General features: G+C 49.7%; 1 protein-coding gene across 2 annotated transcripts in view; it reads right to left on the reverse strand.

Annotated features, from left to right (window-relative positions):
* The window catches only part of TBC1D22A (TBC1 domain family member 22A), a 344321-nt gene that overhangs the window by 40939 nt on the left and 283494 nt on the right, over positions 1 to 19888 (reverse strand). For both annotated transcript variants that reach the window (XM_046646272.1, XM_046646271.1), the window contains one exon: positions 11386 to 11481. In XM_046646272.1, coding sequence (XP_046502228.1) covers positions 11386 to 11481 — 96 coding nt within the window. The remainder of the gene's footprint in view (positions 1 to 11385; positions 11482 to 19888) is intronic.

Raw genomic sequence — 19888 nt, forward strand, 5'->3', positions numbered from 1 at the left:
AACCACACAAAGCCCATACCACACACAACCACACAGACCCCACATTACACTACACACAAGCACACAAACCCCACACTACACCACAAACCACACAAACCCCACACCACACACAAACCCTACACCACACCATACACAACCACAGAAACCCTACACCATGCCACACATGGTCACTCAGACCCCACACTTAAACGCTCGCAGCAACCCACAGGAACACACAAAGGTACAATAATCCACTTAAAGATTAGCTTTCAATTGATCCAATTTTGTTTCTAAAATGTCTTGAAATGATAAAGAAAGAGACAATTGATCTTTACTTTGGCATTTCGTGACATTTGCTGCTTCAAATGCACACAGGATGAGATACAAACTATACAGAACCATTAACCCATCGAAGGCCACTCAGCGTTGCAAAATCAGTCTATTTTGACAACGACATGAAGCCCTGCCCGGAATCCAAACATGGTCATGCAGAGACACACACCAATCACAGCCGACACGTACAAACATCTCGTCAGGCACAGAGGGCCCAGCCACGTCTACCTGAAACCAGGCATGGTGGCGATAGGAGGCTGTGCCCCATGCTTGAGGACTCATGGTTGAGGGGCTTCATGGATGAGGGTCTGCAGGCTGCTGGACAGAGTGGAGAAAAACCTCTGGGAAGTCTCCACTGACTCTGACGCTCTCTGGCTCCAGAGAAGGGCCGCATGGCCAAAGAAAAGCTAGGGTGCTTCCCGCATCCTCCTGCAGGTCCTGGCCCGCAACTGCCATGAGGACGCTCCTCGGCCTCCTGGAGGGTCTGCGACCCCGTGGTCATCAATACCATGGCTCTCCTGAGGGAGGGAGCACTGGAAATACACACCCCCCCCACCCATGTGAGCGAGTGCTGTCTTCTCTCCACATCTTCCACTCGGAATTCTGAAGCTGCAACGGATCTACAGAGGCCCAGACGTCCAACACGACAAAGGCCTTAGCGAAGGGCATTTGCTGAGGCCTCTCATGAAGAGGAAGGAACCAGGGGCTGTGGCCAGAGGCTGAGCACGAGCATCTGAGGCCACCTCGCTCTGCTTCTACACACTGAGCCCAGCTCGGTCTCTGCAAAGCTTGGCTTTGGATGGTGGTAGTGTCTTTCTTTCTGTCTTTGTAAATCACAGATGTCCAAGAGATTCTTCAATGTCTTTGCTAGTTGCCTCTTTACCAAAGATCACTGAAGTCTGCGGTGAGGCACATTTAGGGAGGTCTGCTAGTGTAAGGCTGGGCCCAGTGATGCAGCGGCCAGCTGAAAAGGGGCTCGAAGTCACGTAGTGGAATCCAGCCCAGTGTGCACAGAGATCCTGCTCAGTAACTTAGAAATGACCTTATCCAACCCCTCCTCCACAGATGGGGAAACTGATGACATGACAGAAAGAAGCTTGGTTCAATTAACAAAAAGGAAACTTTGAGAGTGACCTATAAGCTGGACCAAGTGGTTCAAGAAACTTCCGTCATGGCAGCTTGGCCAAAGGGAAGAGGCAGTCTCAACAGAACTGTGTGCGCCTTCTGGGCTGTCACGGGGCGGGCGGGGACTCCAGAGTCCACTCACCTCCTTCTTCATGCAAGCTTTTAATAACCCTCCACTTCTCCTTCCGACTCCCAACCGTCATCCCTCCACCAGCAAGAATTTATTAACAGTCTCCACTGCTCACAGGCACCTGTGGGCACTGAGGGTCCTCAGACGAGCAGGACGTGCTTCTCACCTCTGAGGACCACATGGTGTGCGTGTGTGTGTCTGCAGGCGAACATGTGAGTGAGCGGAGGGACAGAGGCGAATACACGGGAATCCCAGCACAGTGGGCTGCTGCGGCGTCCAGATGCAGGTCAGGATCTCACCTCCTTAACGTGGGAATTCACCCAAGTGAAAAACCACGTGGACCACATGTTGAGAGGACGTGGCAAATTTAAAAAATGCTCAAACAAGAAAATAAAAATATCCATAATTCTAGTAACCAAAACTAAATAATGCTAACACTGGGATTTGCTTCGGTCCATATAAATTTTTTCTGTGCATATAACACAATCAAAATCCAGATCATTTTACATGTATATAAGCACATAAATGTATTTTATGCATATGTACATATGCAGATGTGTCATGTACATATGTAGATGTATTTTACATGCACGTACATATGCAGATAGAGCATGGGTATTTTGTGTGTATGTGTAGACGACGTATGCATTTTATCTGCATGTACGTATGTAGACATGTGAGCATTTTATATGTAATACACATGAGCATGTTATACATACACATGTATGTAGATGTGTTGTTTATATATACACATATATAGATGTATAACGTATTTTGGTGTATGTATGTGTAAAGATGCATGTAATTTCAGATCATGCTTTTCCCCCACATAAAAATATACTGAGAGCATTTTCCCACATCAGGAACTATTATTTGAAGATATGATTTTGGTGGTTAGAAAATATTCCAGCAAGCAAGGCACCAGAACCTAGGGAACTGTTCTCCTAACATGGGATATTTAGGCTGTTGACAACTGGCTTTCCCACAATTATAAACAATGGGAACTACTGGATCAAAGGTGAGGTTCTTAACATCAATTACTAAGAGCTTTCCAGAAAGATTATACCCCCTGTAGGAATGGAGGAGCATGCTTGTTTTATGCCAATGTAGTCAATTTCAAGGAAGTGCATTTTTAAGAGCATTGCTGATGTAACAGAGAGTATCTGTTTTAATGTTCAGTTCGTTATTAATGATTGGAAGATACATTTACGTTTACTGGACAGCTGCATAAATCCTTCTGTGGATTGTCTGCTCTGACTGTCCGTTTTCCACGAGGGCATTTTCTTTTCATTAGTTATTTGTGTGAGTTCTTTGTATACTAAAGACATATGCTTTGATCCGGTCTGTGAGAGAGAATTCTTTTTCTGTTTTTCACCTGACCGTTAATTTTGTTTATATAGTTTCAGACATAGAGACACTTACAACTTGAAGGTTGTGCTTAAAATGAGTCACTCTGGAGACAGCTGATGTTTTCTCGGGTTAGGCACCTGGGCTGTGGCCATTTTAAATTACTGTTTTAGTGTGGAGTATTCCAGTAACAAAAGTAATATAAACTCTAGCGCCAAATGAGTGGGAGGGTGAGTGTGTGGTTGGGAATTGAATTCTCAGGGGAGACTTTCCTTCATTCTTGTTCCACTCAGAGCCACATCTCAGACCAGCAAGGACCCGCGCACCCAGGTCTATCTGCTTCAGTCGGCTTGCTTGGGTTCAGGGGTCCCGACTTAGGCAAAGGGTTTCTGACTCAGCCTCCACCTGCTCAGGCTCTGGCTTTTCTCCTCCGCGCGGCGCCAGGCTGTTTACACGTGGCTGGGCTCCTTGGCGGGAACTAGCAGACGCTGCAGGGCAAACACCAGCTCTGGTGCTACTTTACCTGCTGCAGAGTCCACGTGCTTAGCAAATCTACTTTTAATGTCCGCGGGGTATGTGTGTGTGTGTGCACGTGCGTGCGTGAACCCGTGCGAGTGTACTGTATGCGGGAGGACGAGGGAGCATTTACTGCAGAAAGAGAAGCATGTTGTGGGTTTAAATGGGACCATCCCTAGTGCTTCCCTAGGTACTGGTGGTGGTTGATTTGAGGTATTTGTCAGCATGTCAAGATAAGCATTATTTCTACTTTAATAAAAGTAGGGATGATTTTTCTTTCTATTAAACTCAGGGAAAGCTACTGAATCTCTTAAGATATCATGTGCTGCAATGCCGATAGTTTATTGCAAGGCTGTCACAGCAACAGTGAGCAGGGAAGAGTTAACACAGCAGACGTGACTTTCCAGGGGCCTGACTGCAGGGCTGACCCTGGCTGGCATCTGGAACCTGGCTCTTGAAGTGTCCCCTAAGTGATAACATTGTGCTTCCACGCCAGCCTGCTCAGATTCATGACTCACGGTGAACACCTGCTTTCCTTCTGGGATCTGGAATTCTGAAGGGCAGAGGGTATCTCCGTGACCTTTCCTCAATAAAAACCTTGGGCTCCAGGTATCTACCAGGCTTCCTGGGCAGAAACGAGGTGTCACATCCACTGCTGGAGGGAGGGCGTGCTCTGCCTGCCTCCTGTGGGGGGTATAAGGAGCCTGGGCCCGGATTCCTCCACACTGCTCCACGGGCACCTTCCCCTCACTGGCCTGGCTATGGACTCCTGCTGTGTTGTGGTGACGAATCTTAGCTGTGAGGACCATATGCTGAGGCCCGTGAGCCCCTCTAATGAAGCCCTGCACAAGTGGAACCTCCAACACGAACAGATTTTGTAAACAGTAAACCGATTCAAAATTCTTGGGGTAGAATATATTTTTATGGAGTATTTTTATTTAATATATTAATGGATTAAATTTGGTGGTACTTTATTGAAGATATCTTATTTATACTGTAAGTGAAATTCGGTTTTATAGGTGCTGCCTTTCATATTACTAAGTAGTTACCTCCTCTATCCCGGGTCAGGCGCAGCGCCAGGGGCTGAGCGAGCCTGGTGAGCACACCAGTGTCCCTGACCACACGGTGCTTCATACACACGTCTCTCTCTCCATGCGGAAGGACAAGCAGACAGACAGACACAGACACTACTCACATAAAAGTCATTCACTAAGACTGAGACAGGGGCTGGCCCCGTGGCCTACTGGTTGAGTTTGGCATGCTCTGCTTCAGCAGCCCAGGTTCACGGCTTCAGATCCCGGGCGCAGACGCACATCACTCATCAGCCATGCTGTGGTGGCATTCCACATATAAAGTAGAGGAAGATAGGCATGGATGTTAGCTCAGGGTGAATCTTCCTCAGCAAAAGAAAAAAAAAAAGAGAGACAGACAGACAGAGACAGGCCCACGTAAAGTAAGTGCCCAGGTGTCTAGCTCAGGAAAGAGAAGGCCAAGTTTTCCATTTCTCTCTACAGTTGGGTAGGTTACACAGGTAAAGGTTTTTTGAAAGTTTGAAAGAACTCACTGGTTAAGACATTTTCTGGCCTTAGAACCCTATTTAAAAGTAAAACTTTTGACAATGTTGGAATTTATCCCCAAATTATGGGTCCATTCAGGTTTTTCAATCTCATCTTGAGGCAATTTTGGAATTTTCTATTCTCCCAAAATCTACAGTATGTCCCTCCTTCCCAGCGTGGAGGAGGAACACTGCTTTCACCCGCTTACCTCAGCCCCACTCACTGAAGGGCGGCCTATTTACTGACATCTTTAAACGCCTCTCTAAGATGCACTTAACAATTTTACTTAACTCAGTCATTTATTTTTACTCATTAATTACTTTATCATCTTCATGATAAGTTGACTATTTTTCCATATCTAACGTCTCGAGTTAAATGATTAGTTTTCTTTTTTTTCATGTTTTTAAATAATAAAAGGATTCTGGCTTTGAATTAGTTTACAAGCCCAACATGGGCCACATTCTATGTTTTTTACTATCATTCCATATCTACAAGATCACTTCCATTTTGACCCACATATTTTGATGAGGGCTCTCTAATTCCCAGATGCTTGATTATTTATTCAGTTTTAACTTTATTATTATCTAGTTTTAAAGGATTATGCTCAGCAAATACAGTCCATATTATTCCTCTTTTTTACATTTTGACAATTTTTTTCACAGTTTTTTTCCTTCTTCTTCTTCTTCGCCCCAAGCCCCAGCACATAGTTGTCCAACCTAGTTGTAGGTCCTTCTAGTTCCTCTATGGGGACGTCCCCACAGCACGGCTTGATGAGCGGCGTGTAGGTCCGCACCCAGGATCCGAACCTGTGAACCCCAGGCACCAAAGTGGAGTGCATGAACTTAACCACTCAGCCACAGGGCTGGCCCCAGATTTTGACAATCTTTATGGCCTAGGTCACAGATGATTAACAAATACTTAGAAATACTTAGAAAAAGGTGCATTCTGTTAGCACAATTCAAATTCCATCCTGAACTCTTACGCCACCCCTAGTTTTTGCAACTCAGATTCATAATAACCTTATTTTTATCCTGACCAAATACGTGGGCAGTCTCCTCCTATGACTGCTACATTCAACTTCTGTCTGTTTTGTAGTCTTAAATTCCAGCTTAATATACAGACAGAAGCGTGCACAAACAGGGACTTTCACGAAGCGAGATGTGGAGCACTGTGCCCCATTCCCAGAAGTTTCTGCCGACAATTTCTAACTGCAGAGGAGCTGCTCCCTGCACTCAGGTTGTGACCACAGTGTGAGGCTTCACATTTCCTCCTTCGAGTCTAACGGGAACAGGCCAACCTTGCTTTCTTCATGTCTGTGTCATCCTGCCCCATGGTGCACACCCTTCATCCAAATGTTTTACAGCTCCTTATATGCCAGTCGTCAGTCTTCCCACTCACTCACCTTTGAAGCTGCTCCTTCCCCCTCCTTCCTCCAGTCAGTCGCCACCCAGCTCTCCCTGAGGTCCTTGCTCCAGGCTTATGGTCCCACCTCCCTGAGGCCCTTCCACTGGGCACTGTGCTCCCTGTTCCTACCGGGTCCCACTGAGCAGTGATGTGAGATCTAAAGGAGACGAAGAGGAAGGTGCCTGGGCCGGCAGAGCAGGCCAGCACGCAAGGGGCCTTCTCACACCACCTACCAAGCCGCCGGGAGCGCTCGCCAGGATGCGGGGCGCACGGTGAGGCAGCCACGACCCATACACTGAGCACCCCCGCTGTGGCTGAACAGCGTTTGCAGACGAGGCCCCTCCACTGGGTCTCCCTGTGCCCACAGGCCTTCCAGGGCTGGCGGCCACCATGCACACACAGGAAGCCGTTTCTCCTGAGGAGGCTAGCCATTATCAACAAATACGCAGCAGTGGGTTAATTTATTGGACATATTTACAGACCTCTAAGCTCCTGAGGTCTCCACAGAGAAGGTCCATGGTTTCACTGGAAGTTCCATGCTCTGATCACCACAAATTAATCACTTTCTCTACTTTGAAAAACAAAACACTGTACACTGTCATCTCCTTTTGTGTCTAAAGGGACTTGCCATCTTCAAAATCAAAAACAACGACACCACCTCCCCTACCTCCACATGGGTGGAGAATTTTCCAATTTCACAGAGCTTTTCTGCACCCACACGCTTCTGGGTCACAGTCCCAGGAGCGGGCAGGCAGGGACGATCTGCCTGGGCGCTGCTCTCTCTGCCAAGGACCAGGGTGAGGGTGAATCAGGCTTTGGCAGCAGCAAAGGCCAGCTGTGAACAAGGCCAGGGCTGCAGACCCCTGTGTCCCGGGACGCCAAACTAAGAAGCTTAGACTTTGGGGAGATAAAATGGATATAATAATTTTCTAGGGTCGCTTATTTTCAACTATTTGTAATGCTGCACTTACGAATCAGACAGAGATCTCAGTAACACCAACACGGGAGCGTAACTCCAGCTCCCGTCGGTGAGGAGGCGTGTGCTCAGAAGGGGCGTCTGATGCCCCGCAGACACGTCCATCATTCTGACCAGGACTGGAGCCTCGGCGACTGGAGTCTCAGCAATGGGAGCCACGGAGGTTTCTGAGCATGCCGGCCACGCAGAAGCCGACCCCTGGAAGGCGTATTCAGCCATGTGCCTGAGCTGGAGCAGATGCCCTCAGCTGCTCGTGTGGTGAGTTCCTCACCCTCTCTGGGCCCAGAGTGCTCTTACTGTAAAATACCCCCCAGAGGGCGAGGACGAGGTGGAGTATGCCAGGTGCACCGCTAGGGCACATAAGACTTTGTACACAGGAAGTTCCTTCCACCCCAAAGACCCTACAAAATCTGGATAGAAAGAGGCAGGCGGAAGGGCAGAAGCCAGGCTGTGGGCGCCAAGACTCGGACCTCAGTGGCTGGCAGAGGCGGGGATGGAGGCTGGCGGAGGAGGCCCCATTTGGACACGCAGGGTGAGGCGCCTGTGGGGCCAACAGTCATGGAGCAGAGTTACCTGCACGAGGGATGGGATGAGCTCTGGCCGGGGGACAGCGAATCCTCAAGGAACAGAACAAAGCTCCCGGGCACCAGAGCTCAGGACAGGAGTGAGCGTCCACTCCAGAAGATGCCTCCCTCCATCCAGAGGACCCACGAGACGGCGGGCTCGGCAGGCCCTTGCGGACGCTCAGAGACCTGGATGGAACCAGAGCACGGCCTGGGCGAGTCTCAGAGGCAAGGCACACAGGAAAGAGGCAGCAGCCCAACCTCACTGCCTGCTCAAGTTTTGGGAATTGAGCTCATGGAGCAAAGCCCATCGCCCTCCCTCCCCAGCACCCACACGGCTGGGCCACGTTTAACACCAGGAGAGTCTCCGCCTTTCTTCTGGGAAGACTCTGTCCTCGGAAAACGATTCCATTCCTATAGAAATGACTTAAAGCAACACATTATTTCCCAAGGGGCAAATTACAACTCTGCAAAGAGTGAGGGCCCTTAAAGCCCTTCCGTGAATGTTCAACTGCTGGAGCTCAGGTTCGGGTCTCAGTCACTCAGGCTGTCTTCCACGGACACAGAATCATTTTCCTAAATGTCACAACCGCAGGTGCAATCCCTCCATGCTCACCAGGACTCCGAAGGTTCTTTATTTAATTTCTGTGTTCTCTTCTTATTTCCTTTCCCATTTAGTTCAATTCTCCACAACTGTGGTGTTCACAACACGCTCTCCAGCTGACCCCCACGATGTCGGCACGCACGTGTTCCCAGTTTAGGGAAGGTCAGTCTTGAGCTCCCTCCCTGCCCCTTGCACTCTACAGGGCTCCTCAGGCTCCTGGCTGTGCTCGTCTCCTGGCCTCCGTCAACCTCATGGTAAGGGAGCAGGGCTCTGAGAAGGCCCGCGAAACGTTTAACCAGCTGCCCGTGTCGCCCCTCTCATTACACAGGGCAATGTGTCCAGTCAAACAGCAAATACATTGGGTCTCTTAAAAAGTGTGATAAAAAGTGTGCTGCATCTTCCAAAGCCACCAGGAATGCTGTTGTGGGGTCAAGCCTGCCATGCTGCAGAGCCCTGGGCAGGCCCATCACACGGGCTCTTGTGTGAGGGGTGGGAAGACAAGAAGCCCAAAGCGCGTAGGTGCCAGGAGGGACAAGGGCCAACCCAACACTGATGTCCTGGCGGGCACCTCCCCAGCTCAGGTGCCCTTGTGTCCAGGGCTGCTCCTCCCTCTGACCTCCAGCCCAGGGGGAACCCAACGCTACTTCAGTCCCTTTGTTGCACTTCATAACAAGGAGAACCCAACCTGCTCAGCACGCTCCTTGTGGCCAGTGTGTGTCTGGCCTGACTTGAGCCACTGTGGGACAGGAACCCTGGCAGCAGGGTCCTTATTTGGGAAGCAGGTGAAAAGACGGAGGGCAGAGCAGCAAAACCCCTTGCCTAAGGTCACTCATTTGCTTACAGGTCTCTCTCCTCAACCAGACTCGAGAGCCAGAGATGAGGGCCACTCCTCAGACATGTATGGCTTGGAGGCTGCCCAGAGTTGGCGCTCAAGAGCAACTTCTGGGACCACGACAAGCCTCTCGTCCTAGCACATTCTTGCACACAGCAACACGTGGCTTCAGGGATTGACATCGCCCCTGAGCTCTTTCCTACCCACCGCCCCTGACCAGGCACGGCCCCCGGGAGGGCAGCAACGTCTGTCCGGGACCTCTAGGAAACAGTTTCCCCAACCAGAGAATCCCAGACATAACTGAGGCAGAGACGCCCGAGATACTCGGTCAGCCTGAGTCTCTGGGGGACCCAGTCACCTCTACCACCTGTTCTCCAGGAGGCGCTCAGGGAGCTGGCCCAGGCACAGGTGGGTACACTGGCCACAGTCACACCATGGCTGGCCGCTGTGCACCAGGGAAGCTGGGCCCTTCTCCCTTCCAATAAACACCCAAGTCGGTCTGCAGGCCAGTGCCCGGCTCAGGCAGCACTGCTCTTCCACACCTCCATGGACGAGAGAGCACGCTGTGGGGAAACCATGGTGCGCACGGCAAGGAGACCGTGGGTCTAGTCACCTTCATTGTAGTCTACCTTACTCGGTAACATGGGCAAGCATCTGCCTCTCTCAGCACCTCGAGGGTCCCCAAGGCAAAGTGATGAGGGCGGGCCAGGTGGTCCAGGAGTGCCCAGATCCAGGCGCCTCACACAAGCTTTGCATAAGCCCAAAGGGGCAGGGCAGGGTGGGTGCATTCTACCCATGTTACAGACAACGATCTGAGGCTGGAAGAGGCAAGGCAGGAGCAATAGCCAGCCGGGAACCTGGCTGCTGTACCAATGCTCTCAACGAGGCACACCTGAGCCCTGTGCCAACAAAAAGCGCAGGAACTGGAGTGAAAAAAATGACCTCATTTTCCCCATCCACCCAGGAATACCTCAGGGCACGTGGGCAGGCTGGCCACTGGGCTCTGCTCACCCAGAGGGAGGTCCTTCTCTTCCGGTCTCTCCTGGCGGCCGAGATGGAAAGCTACCGGGCAGTGCAGCAGGACTTGCTGCTCCCCACGGCCCTCGGCAGCTGGAGCAGGGATGCCTGGAGCCGTCTCACAGGCATGGAGGCCGAGGAACGACAAGGCCAAGAGCTGCCCAGAGCCCCCACACTGTGACCAAGGGCCGCAGGGCCTCCTAGCCTGTCCTCACTTGAAAGATGAGGGCTCGAGGAGGTAAAGCGCCAGGACAGTGACGTCCCAGCCAGTCAGTGGCAGTGGTGGGTCCACGTCCCCACTGCTGGTGCTCCCTTTACAGCACCACAGGCGACCCACCCCCTCCCAGGGGCACTGGCCAAAGGTCTGCCCATCCAGCGCCTTGGATAACGGTGGGTGTCACCCTGTGAAGGGGTCAACACCCACACAGTACTCAGGCCACTGCACAGAGGCACACTTGGGGGTGGGAACCTAGCCCACACTGAGCCCCTCGGTTGAGGACAGAGCCTCTGATGAATGGGTGCAAAGGTGGCTCTCCCACTAAGGCACTGAAGAAACTGTGGCTCAGAGAGACTAAGTAATGTGCCCAAGTCACACAGCTACCAAGTGGCCAGGAACCCAGGCTATCTGATCACTCGCCCAGCACCTTCTCTAACATAGCACAGCCAGCTGCCGTCAGGGGGCTTCTGGGAGCTGAGGCCCCACATCCCACCCCTCCAGGGCCACAGTGTTGGGGACACGCTGTGGCCAATCAGAAGTTTCTCCGGGGAGCCTGAGAAACAGCCACATGTAATAACGCACGGTGTCGGCAGGGCCGACGCCCACGTGACCACAGCCAGATTTGCTTCCTCAGATTGACGAGCTTTCAAACAGCAGGAGGTCAGCGGTGAAACGCGGGTGGCGCGTCTCAAAGCTCTTCCACAAATAACCCCATGAACTGAAATTTAATAAACCTCTCCGAGTAGAAAATCAAACTCCGGTTCTTTTGAAAAGGCATTTACTTACTTGAAAATCTCTTTCTTCTAGTATTTCTTTCCTCCATCTCACGAGAAAAGCAGCGCAAACGTACAAGTGGAAGCGCGAGAAGCCCTCAGGTTCAGACTGCAAGAGAGAACACAACCAGAGACTTGAGCGCGGGCCATCCACAGGGCGTCCACGGGGCTGCGCAGCTGCCTGCCACGGCCACGGGGACGGGGGCAGGGGTCGGAGGGGACCAAAGCGGTGCTGCCTTACTCGTTTTTACTTCATGCCTTAATTTCAAAATTTTCATCTCATTAAAATAAACATGAATTTTTCTTTAAGTGCCAGCAGCCTGACAAACAGCAGGTGAAGAGCAGCCCAGGTTTTAGGCAAGTTCCTTTCTTCTCTCGCACAGATGATAGCCAACAATAACAAAAGGCAAATCCAGCGAGCACTAATTCTTCACCAGGGGCCGAGTCCACTCGTGCAACCACCATGGGAGGGAGGGAGTCTCAGTTCACAGGTGAGGAAACAAGAGCAGAAGCCGAGCTGTCTGCCCAGGCTGAATGGGAGGAGGGCAGCAAGGCAGCACCTGCCGGGGTCTGTCCCACACGGGCGTCCTTGCTCTCCCGGCGTTCCCAGGGAAGTGAGGCTGACTGAAGTCGTGGGGCAGGGAAGGACGCTGTGACACCCCGTCGAGTCACGATCCTGTACGTCTCCTCATTTCGTCCAACACTCCCTCTCCACCTCCTCCATCGCAGGTCACCCGGGGCTCAGCTCCCTTCCTCGGGGCTCACACACCCCTCCCTTCAGGAGCACCCTCCCCATGCTGCCGCCTTAGTTCAAACACACACTACACACCGCCGACTTCTGAGCCCAGCCTTCTCCAGACTCCAGCTCTCAGAGTGACGCCTTGACGACTGTGCCATCTTATGTGACACCTGCATGACTACTATCAATAGTTTACTAGGCAAATAAATAACAAGTATAATGTATAAGATGGTGACATGATCTGGGAAAAACTAAGAAGAGCAATGGGAAATACCAGGGACATTTGGGAGAGGGGGCTGTAATTTAAAAATGGTGGTCAGTCACCCAAGGTGACATTTAAACAAAGAGGGAAAGCCATATAGACATCTGTGGAGAAATGAAAGACCTTGAGGTTTGAGACTGTCTGGCACCTTCCAGAAACGGCAAGATCAGTGTGGCTGCAACAGAAAGAGAGGTGAGCCAAGCAGAAGCTGAGTTGAGGCCCACATCCTCAGGGCCTCCCTGGTCACTGGCTTGTCCTCATGACCACTGGAAGCTCTGAGCAGAGGAAGAACCTGTGCTTCCAAAGGATGCCTCTAGCTGGCACGTTGAGAAGAGACTTGGCCTTGGGCAAGGTGGGGAGAGGCAGACTGGGGAGAGAGGTTAGGAGGCCACAGAAACCATAAAACCAAGAAGTGGCAGTGACTGGGGCCAGGGGGGTAGCATTGAAGCTTGTGAGAAGAGGTCAAATTCTAGATGAATTCTGAACTTGAGTCAACAAAGTACGCTGATGAATATGGGCGCTATGGGGTATGAGAGAAAGAGAAGAACCAAGGATAACACCAACATCTTTGGCCTGAACACCTGGAAGGATGAAGATTCCTAAGGTGAGGAGAGTTTAGGGGAAAAACCTGCAGGAGAATGTGTTTTGGTGGCAGGCTGTGAATTTGTTCTTGTGGACACGTTAAGCCTAAGACACCTGTTAGGCATCATGTGGAGACGGCAGGTAGGCAGTTGGACAGATGCATCCATAGTGCAGGAAGGTGGCTCTGTGGTCCAGCCCAGAAGCATACACTGAAGACTGAAGGCCCTAACAGGAGTATCCAGGGAGCCAGGAGGAAACACAGGAGAAGAGGAGATGCTGCAGAAGGGCCAAGTTGGGTCTGGGAGGTGACCCCTGGATTTGGCCACAGGGAGGTCACTGGCGAGCAGGAGGGCTGACCGGAGTGTGTAAGAGAGGATGGTAAGGAGAAAACTAGAGACGGGTGTATTTCGTTATCTTATTTCACTGGGCTGGCTGGAACCGTCATTAGTATGTTGAGCAGAACCGCTGACAGTGGAGCGGCATCCTTGCCTTCTACTTCCTGATTTAAAAGGGACCCTGTTTTCCACATTTCACTCCCGATAATGAAGTTTGTTTTGCTCCAGGCGTTTCGTGTAGACAACACATAACAGGTTAGAACAGTTCTCTTCTATTCCTAATTTACTAGAGTTCGTGCCACGGATGCTTACAGAATTTCATCAGACGCTTTTCCTGCATCAATTGAGAGGATGATTGTTCTCCTTGAAATCTGTTAATGTGGTGAATTACATTAGTATAATAGTTTCTTTTTTTTTTTTTTTTTTTTTAAAGATTTTATTTTTCCCTTTTTCTCCCCAAAGCCCCCCGGGACATAGTTGTGTATTCTTCGTTGTGGGTTCCTCTAGTTGTAGCATGTGGGATGCTGCCTCAGCGTGGTCTGACGAGCAGTGCCATGTCCGCGCCCAGGATTCGAACCGACGAAACACTGGGCCGCCTGCAGCGGAGCGCGCGAACTTAACCACTCGGCCACGGGGCCAGCCCCGTATAATAGTTTCTTTAATGTCATACCAAGCTTGTTTCCCAGATAAACTCAATTTGGTCACAATATATTATATTTTTTAATCATAGCTAGGCCTGTTCGCTAATCTTTCATTTAGGATTTCTGCGTTCACACTTGTGAGACTGGCCTTTCATTTTCCTTCTTGAATTGCCCCTGTCTGGTTTAAGTACGAAGGTAGTGTTTACTGCTTTTCCCCTCTTCTTCCACGCTCAGAGTCTGCACGAGACTGGGGTATCTGTTTTTCCAATGTTTGCTAGACACGCCCGTAAAACAGGGGGGCCTGATGTTTTCCTTGTGGGAAGACCCGTATTCCCGATTCAATTTCTCTATGGGTATAAAACACTTCAGACCTTTTCAAATTTTGGAAGATTTTAATTTTTCTAGGAATTTGTCATCTAAGTTTTCAAATTTGTTCATGATATTCTGTTTTTCTTTGATCTCAGTTGCATTTGTAGTAATATCCTATTTGGGATTCTTAATACCACTTTTGTGTGGCTTTTCTCATTTTAGTTATTAATCATGCTTGAAATTTGTTAATTTCACGTCTGTTCAAAGAACCAACTTTCGATTCAGTTTTAGGTCTGCTGATCTTTTGTATTTCATTCACTTCTGCTTCTGTCTTTATTACGTCCTTTCTTCTAGTGACTTACTTTCTCTCTTTTTTATTGTCAATATTTTCTAACACCCAAAAGTAGAGTAGCTCCTACTTATTTTTAAATCAATCAGTTCTTTTTCTAACATAAGATAGACAATTAGCTCATTAACGTTCGGCTTTTCTTCACTTCTGATATTAGCAAGCTTTTAAGGCTATAAATTTCCTTCTCTTAAGCCCCACTTCAGGGGCATTCCATAGTTTTAATGAATAGTCCCTTTATTATCCTTAAGTTCTAAGACTTTGCTCCTTTTTTATGGCTTCCTTGTTTGAATCATGGCTTACTTATCAGTATGTTTTTTAAAATCTATAAACACGTGGTTCATTTTTAACTTTGCTTTGTCTTATCAGCTTTTTTTTGGTTATTGATTCATAACTTAACTGTGCTGTAACAGAATGTGATTTATATTATGTTGGTTCTTTTAAGTTTGTTTAGATTTGCTTTTTGGAGTAGGACACAAGCAGTTTTCACAAATGCTCCATAAGGCAGCACAGTTAAAAATCCAGAACACAAACCCTGGAGCCGGAGCGCCTGGGTTTAAGTCCTGGCTCTGCCACCTATTAGCTGGGTGACAGGGACAAGGAATCTGGCCTCCTTGTGCCTCAGTTTCCTCATCTGTAAAATGTTATGAAGATTAAATAAATTAAACAATGTAAAGCACTTAGAAAGCCTGGAACGTAGCAAACAGTATGTAATTGCCAGCTATTGTTCTTATTAGGTGCGCGTTAAAAGAGCATGTATGCTGGAGTTCTTGGATACAGGGTCCTCTACATGTCCATTAGATGAAGTTAATCAACAGTGTTGGCCAAATCTCCTATAAATCCTTATTGGTTTTCTTGTCTGCTCATGATTTATCAACAACTGAGAGGTGTGTTAAAAATTCCCGTTACAAGAGTGGATTTGATTTCTCCTTTAGTTCTGCCAGTCTTTGTTTTCTCTATTTGAAAGCTACGTTGTTAGGTGCATACAAATTTAACGTTGTTTTATCTTCCTGGTGTACTGAACAATATCGCTATCAATATATATGACCTCCTTTATCTCAGGTAATGCTTTTGCCTTAAAGTCTTTTGAGGAGGGGGCAGAGGTCTGGTAAGACCAAAACTACATGTCAACTTTTGTTGGATTATTCATTAGTTTTAAACAGCTTTGTTGAGGAATAACTAACATCCAGTAAACTCACATTATAATTTGACAGGTTTTGATATGTGTATCCTCCTGTGAACCCACCGCCACACTCACCACAGTGAAGACGTCCATCGTCTGCAGAAGTTCCACTCTATTCTCCATTTCATTTCACCTCTCTTTTCATATTTCCATCTCTCTGTCTCTCTGGGAGAAGTACTTCTTCAAAGCTCTCTTCCAGTTCATTAGTCATCTCTTCAACTGTTATCACAGTTCCTGCTAACCTCATCTAAATTTGAAACTTGGTTCTTTTTCCAGACCTGCCTTGTAAATTGTGATGGCTTCCCTTTCCTTCTTTCATCCCACACCACCCTTTGTATTATTTTAAACATATTAGACTTATCTTCTAGTGCATCTCAGAGAGCTCTGACATCTGTAGTCTCGTGGGTCTCCTTCTGCAGTCTGCTGTCTCTGCTGGTTCTTGCTCTTGGTGGCCTGCTTCCTTGTACTTCTGCCGTTTTCCCCCTGTGGAGCTGATAGTCCTTGGAACTTTTATCTGTTGGAATTTTTGATGCTGGATCAAAAGTGGTTTTCTTTGGGGGGAAAAAAATTGTATTTGCCTCTGCCAGAGCCTGAGGTCACTAGTATCCCAAGACTGCCTTAAACTAAATTTGGAGCTTGAAATTTCTCAGGACCAACTAGTAATGTGAATGGGGGCTCCAAACCCATGTGAATGTAGGGCTGTAGTTGGAAATTCTGAGGGGCCCAGACTTTTAAAGAATCCTTTTTCTTTAACTCCCGTGGCCAAGGGCAAGAAAGGCCAGCACTTGCTCCTGTTTAGTTTCTGAACAGTATCCGGTTTTGTCTCCTGCCTGTGGCTCACTAAAACCAGGCTGAAGGCCCTAGAAACTAACTGGCAGACACCCCAGGGTGAACACCTGCTTGGATGCTGCTCCTCTACCTCTCTAGATTTACATTTGCTGTGTTTTGTGCTCTGTGGGAGTCTCTCTTCCTTTGCGGTTATGTTTTTAAAAGTACACAGGCATCCTCCGGTGTGTTCTGTGACAGGACTGGCCTTCTGGACACCAAGTCGACCACATTGCCAGAATGGAAAGCTCTGCCCTGTTTTTTTCCTTTAAATCAACCCACTTCTTTAACAACTTAAACGGATTTCTACTGTAGCTCAGCAGTACAGATTTGATGTGCTAGATACAGTTTTGCTAATATCCATTAAAAATATACATCACCATAAAAATTTAAAATATTTTTCTCTGCTGGAACTAAAATCAACTAACAATTCAAGCTCAGTGAAACGCCACTGAGGCCTTTGTACCGTGGACCACACTGATTTCCCCATCCGCACTCTAGCCCTCTCTAGCCCATCTTCAAACGGTAACCAGGACGCCCTTTCCAAGTAAGTGGACTCCGATCACATCACAGAGCCATTTAAAGACATCCATTGCCTTTAGATATGTCAAGACACCTTCACATGACACTCAGTCCTCTGGCATCCTGGGCCCTGCCCCACCTGCCACCTCAGGGTGAACCCTCACAATTTCCCCCAAACACCAGGCCCTTTCAGCCTTACCCCTGCCCTTGCACCAGCTGCTGCTCCAGCAAGGAATGCTTCCCTGGTTTCTCAGCCAGATAAACCCTAATCATTCCTCAAGCTCTCTCCCTTTCTCCCAGGCAGTCGGGGGCCCAGCCCTTGCACCCACAAGCCTGGCTAGGTCTCTGTTGTCGCATTTGTTACACTGTCCTCTTTAATGCTCACTCGTTCTTTCTCCCACTGGCCTGGGAGCCTCTTTGCTCCAGGTCCGTGACCCCTTCTTTGTAATTCCTGCCCCAAGCCCCACAGGAGGATTAGAGACGGAATGAAATTACACACACACCCAAATCCACCAATTCAGGTTCCAGGAGCACAGGGGAACTGCCAGGCTGAATTAGTGGAAGCTTGACCCCGAGGATGTATCTAAAGAAACAGGCCTTTTCCTTTTAAACACTGAAGTTGGCTGAACAACATACGGGAAACTTCAGGTCTTTAAGGGTGTAGGGGAGCCCGCCCTTGGGAATGCACGATTGGTGATTAGCTTTGCAAATGTGAGAGGGAAAGGGCTCCAGGGGTACTTAGGGATGTTCCAAAACAATGGGTTCTCTAAGGAATCCTGTTTACACTCTTAATTTGCTTAACAGCTTTTTATTTAACAGGAGAGAGCAGAGGTCAGCCTCAGGCCAGCCCTGGTACCCGCCCCACTTGGAATTCATAGGCTGGGCTGTGAATTCTGCAGCCCCACAACATGTCTCCAACTGGCAAGCAGAATGCAGTACAAGCCACACTTTCACAGGAACACCACATGAGGAAAAAATGGAGTTTTACAGCTTGGTTCTTAAGTGGATTATTTGTCTTCGGTGACTTGGTAAATCATATTAAAATAGCAATTTAATAAATTAAAAATTCATATCATAATGGAAAATGGGCTTCTGCTTTAATGAAGCTTAACCTGAACAATAAATACTGTCATCGCAGTACAGGGCAGACCAGGAGGCCGAGTCTCAGCAGGGGCTGCCCACACACCACAGGCAGCTCACAGCCCGGCCCACTCAGGACAGAGGGGTTTCCCTCATCTTTGGGATCTGGCACATTCAATCGGGGTCTTCCCAATTAGGACCAAGTCAGCCAAGCTGACCAGCCATTTCCAAACCATCCCGGGGTGGTGCCCCTGAGCAAGCAGAACTCTCCAAGGGAAGAGATGTGACTTCCTGAAGCCCCCCTGGGGGGAGGCTGCTGGATGACCATGGTGCCAACCAACTGGGAAGCACAGCGCTGGGGGCCATTTCAGAGCGGTGTGCGGGGCCCCACTACAAGGCAGGCTCTGGGGAGGGTCCTGAACCCCAGTCCAGGCCTTCCAGCCGCCATTGCACCAGGCTTGACCTGTAAATCCTGACCTCCCAATTTTCCCGGGCTCCAGACTAGTTTGGGGAGGGAAAAGAGAGCCAGAGAGCTGGAAAGGCCACTGAGTGATTGCCCTTGGGGTTCCATGGCAGATGCAGTGGATGGGGTGGTTGGGGGCACAGAAGCTGATCTCCCCGCTCAGCCCCAGGGACAGGGGTCTTGAGCTGGTCAACTGCAAAACCATAAGCTCTTCCTTCCTTTTGCAGCAGAAATCCAAAGAGCCCAGACCAGGAAAGCACCATCGCATGTGCAGATTCTCCAGACTCAGGGAGTGGGGGGCTCAGTTGCCCTGCCTACTGAGGATCACCATGTAGTCTCTGGATATTGCTACACAAGGACAATTCTCCTCCACCTGGAGAGTCACAGTGCCGCAGAAAAAGCGACAGAGTCTGCAACAGTCACAGCACCCCTTTCCCTGTGATCCCGCCACCACTCAACTGAAAACCCCCAGACTGTGAGATTCAGCTCAAATTTTCCCTCCAGGCATTCAAGGCCCACCCCACCTAGCCAGCCTCCTCCCCAATGACTCTGCCGCACGTGACCCTCCACACTGGGCCTGTTCCTGCTCTCACCATCTGGACCCACAGCCCTGGGGCCAGAAACAGCACTAGAAACCCTGATGGCTCGGACCCTGATGGCTCCAGAAACCACAAGAGTCTGGCCTGGACGACCCTGGCTATGCCCCTCCTGTCCTCCCGGGCTTGGCTCCCTCATCCCACAGGCAGGGGCAGGGCAGCAGCAGCTGGGCACTGCACACGGAAGGTTCTGGTCCCTGGGTGCAGCCTTGACAAGTCTAGGGGCAGCACCTGACCGCTCCTCATGCCTGCAGGCTTCTCCCCACCATGATCAGAGGAGAGCTCACCCCAGTATTCTCCTTCCAGAACCTTCTGCACCTGTCCTCAGGGCACAGCTGTCTGCACGGACAGCATGTCACCAACGCTCATAACTCCCTGGGTCCATTCTCACCCCAACAAGGGCAGGACTGTCAGTAAAGGTGATGAGCAACAGGAGGGAACCCCCAGGACCTCCAGGCCACCTCCTCCGAGCGGCAGCTGATGCCTCCCGAGGAGCACGACACACCTGTGAGGCGAAGCAGGTCAGCTCCTGCTGCACAAGGCCTGGTGAAGCACATCCAGAGCCCGTACTGTGGCCCCAGAGCGCACATGCCACCTGGTGACATCAGGCCAACGGACAGCCAAAGTGAGGTC

The sequence above is a fragment of the Equus quagga genome, chromosome 19 (assembly GCF_021613505.1).
Source record: "Equus quagga isolate Etosha38 chromosome 19, UCLA_HA_Equagga_1.0, whole genome shotgun sequence".
NCBI lineage: Eukaryota > Metazoa > Chordata > Mammalia > Perissodactyla > Equidae > Equus > Equus quagga.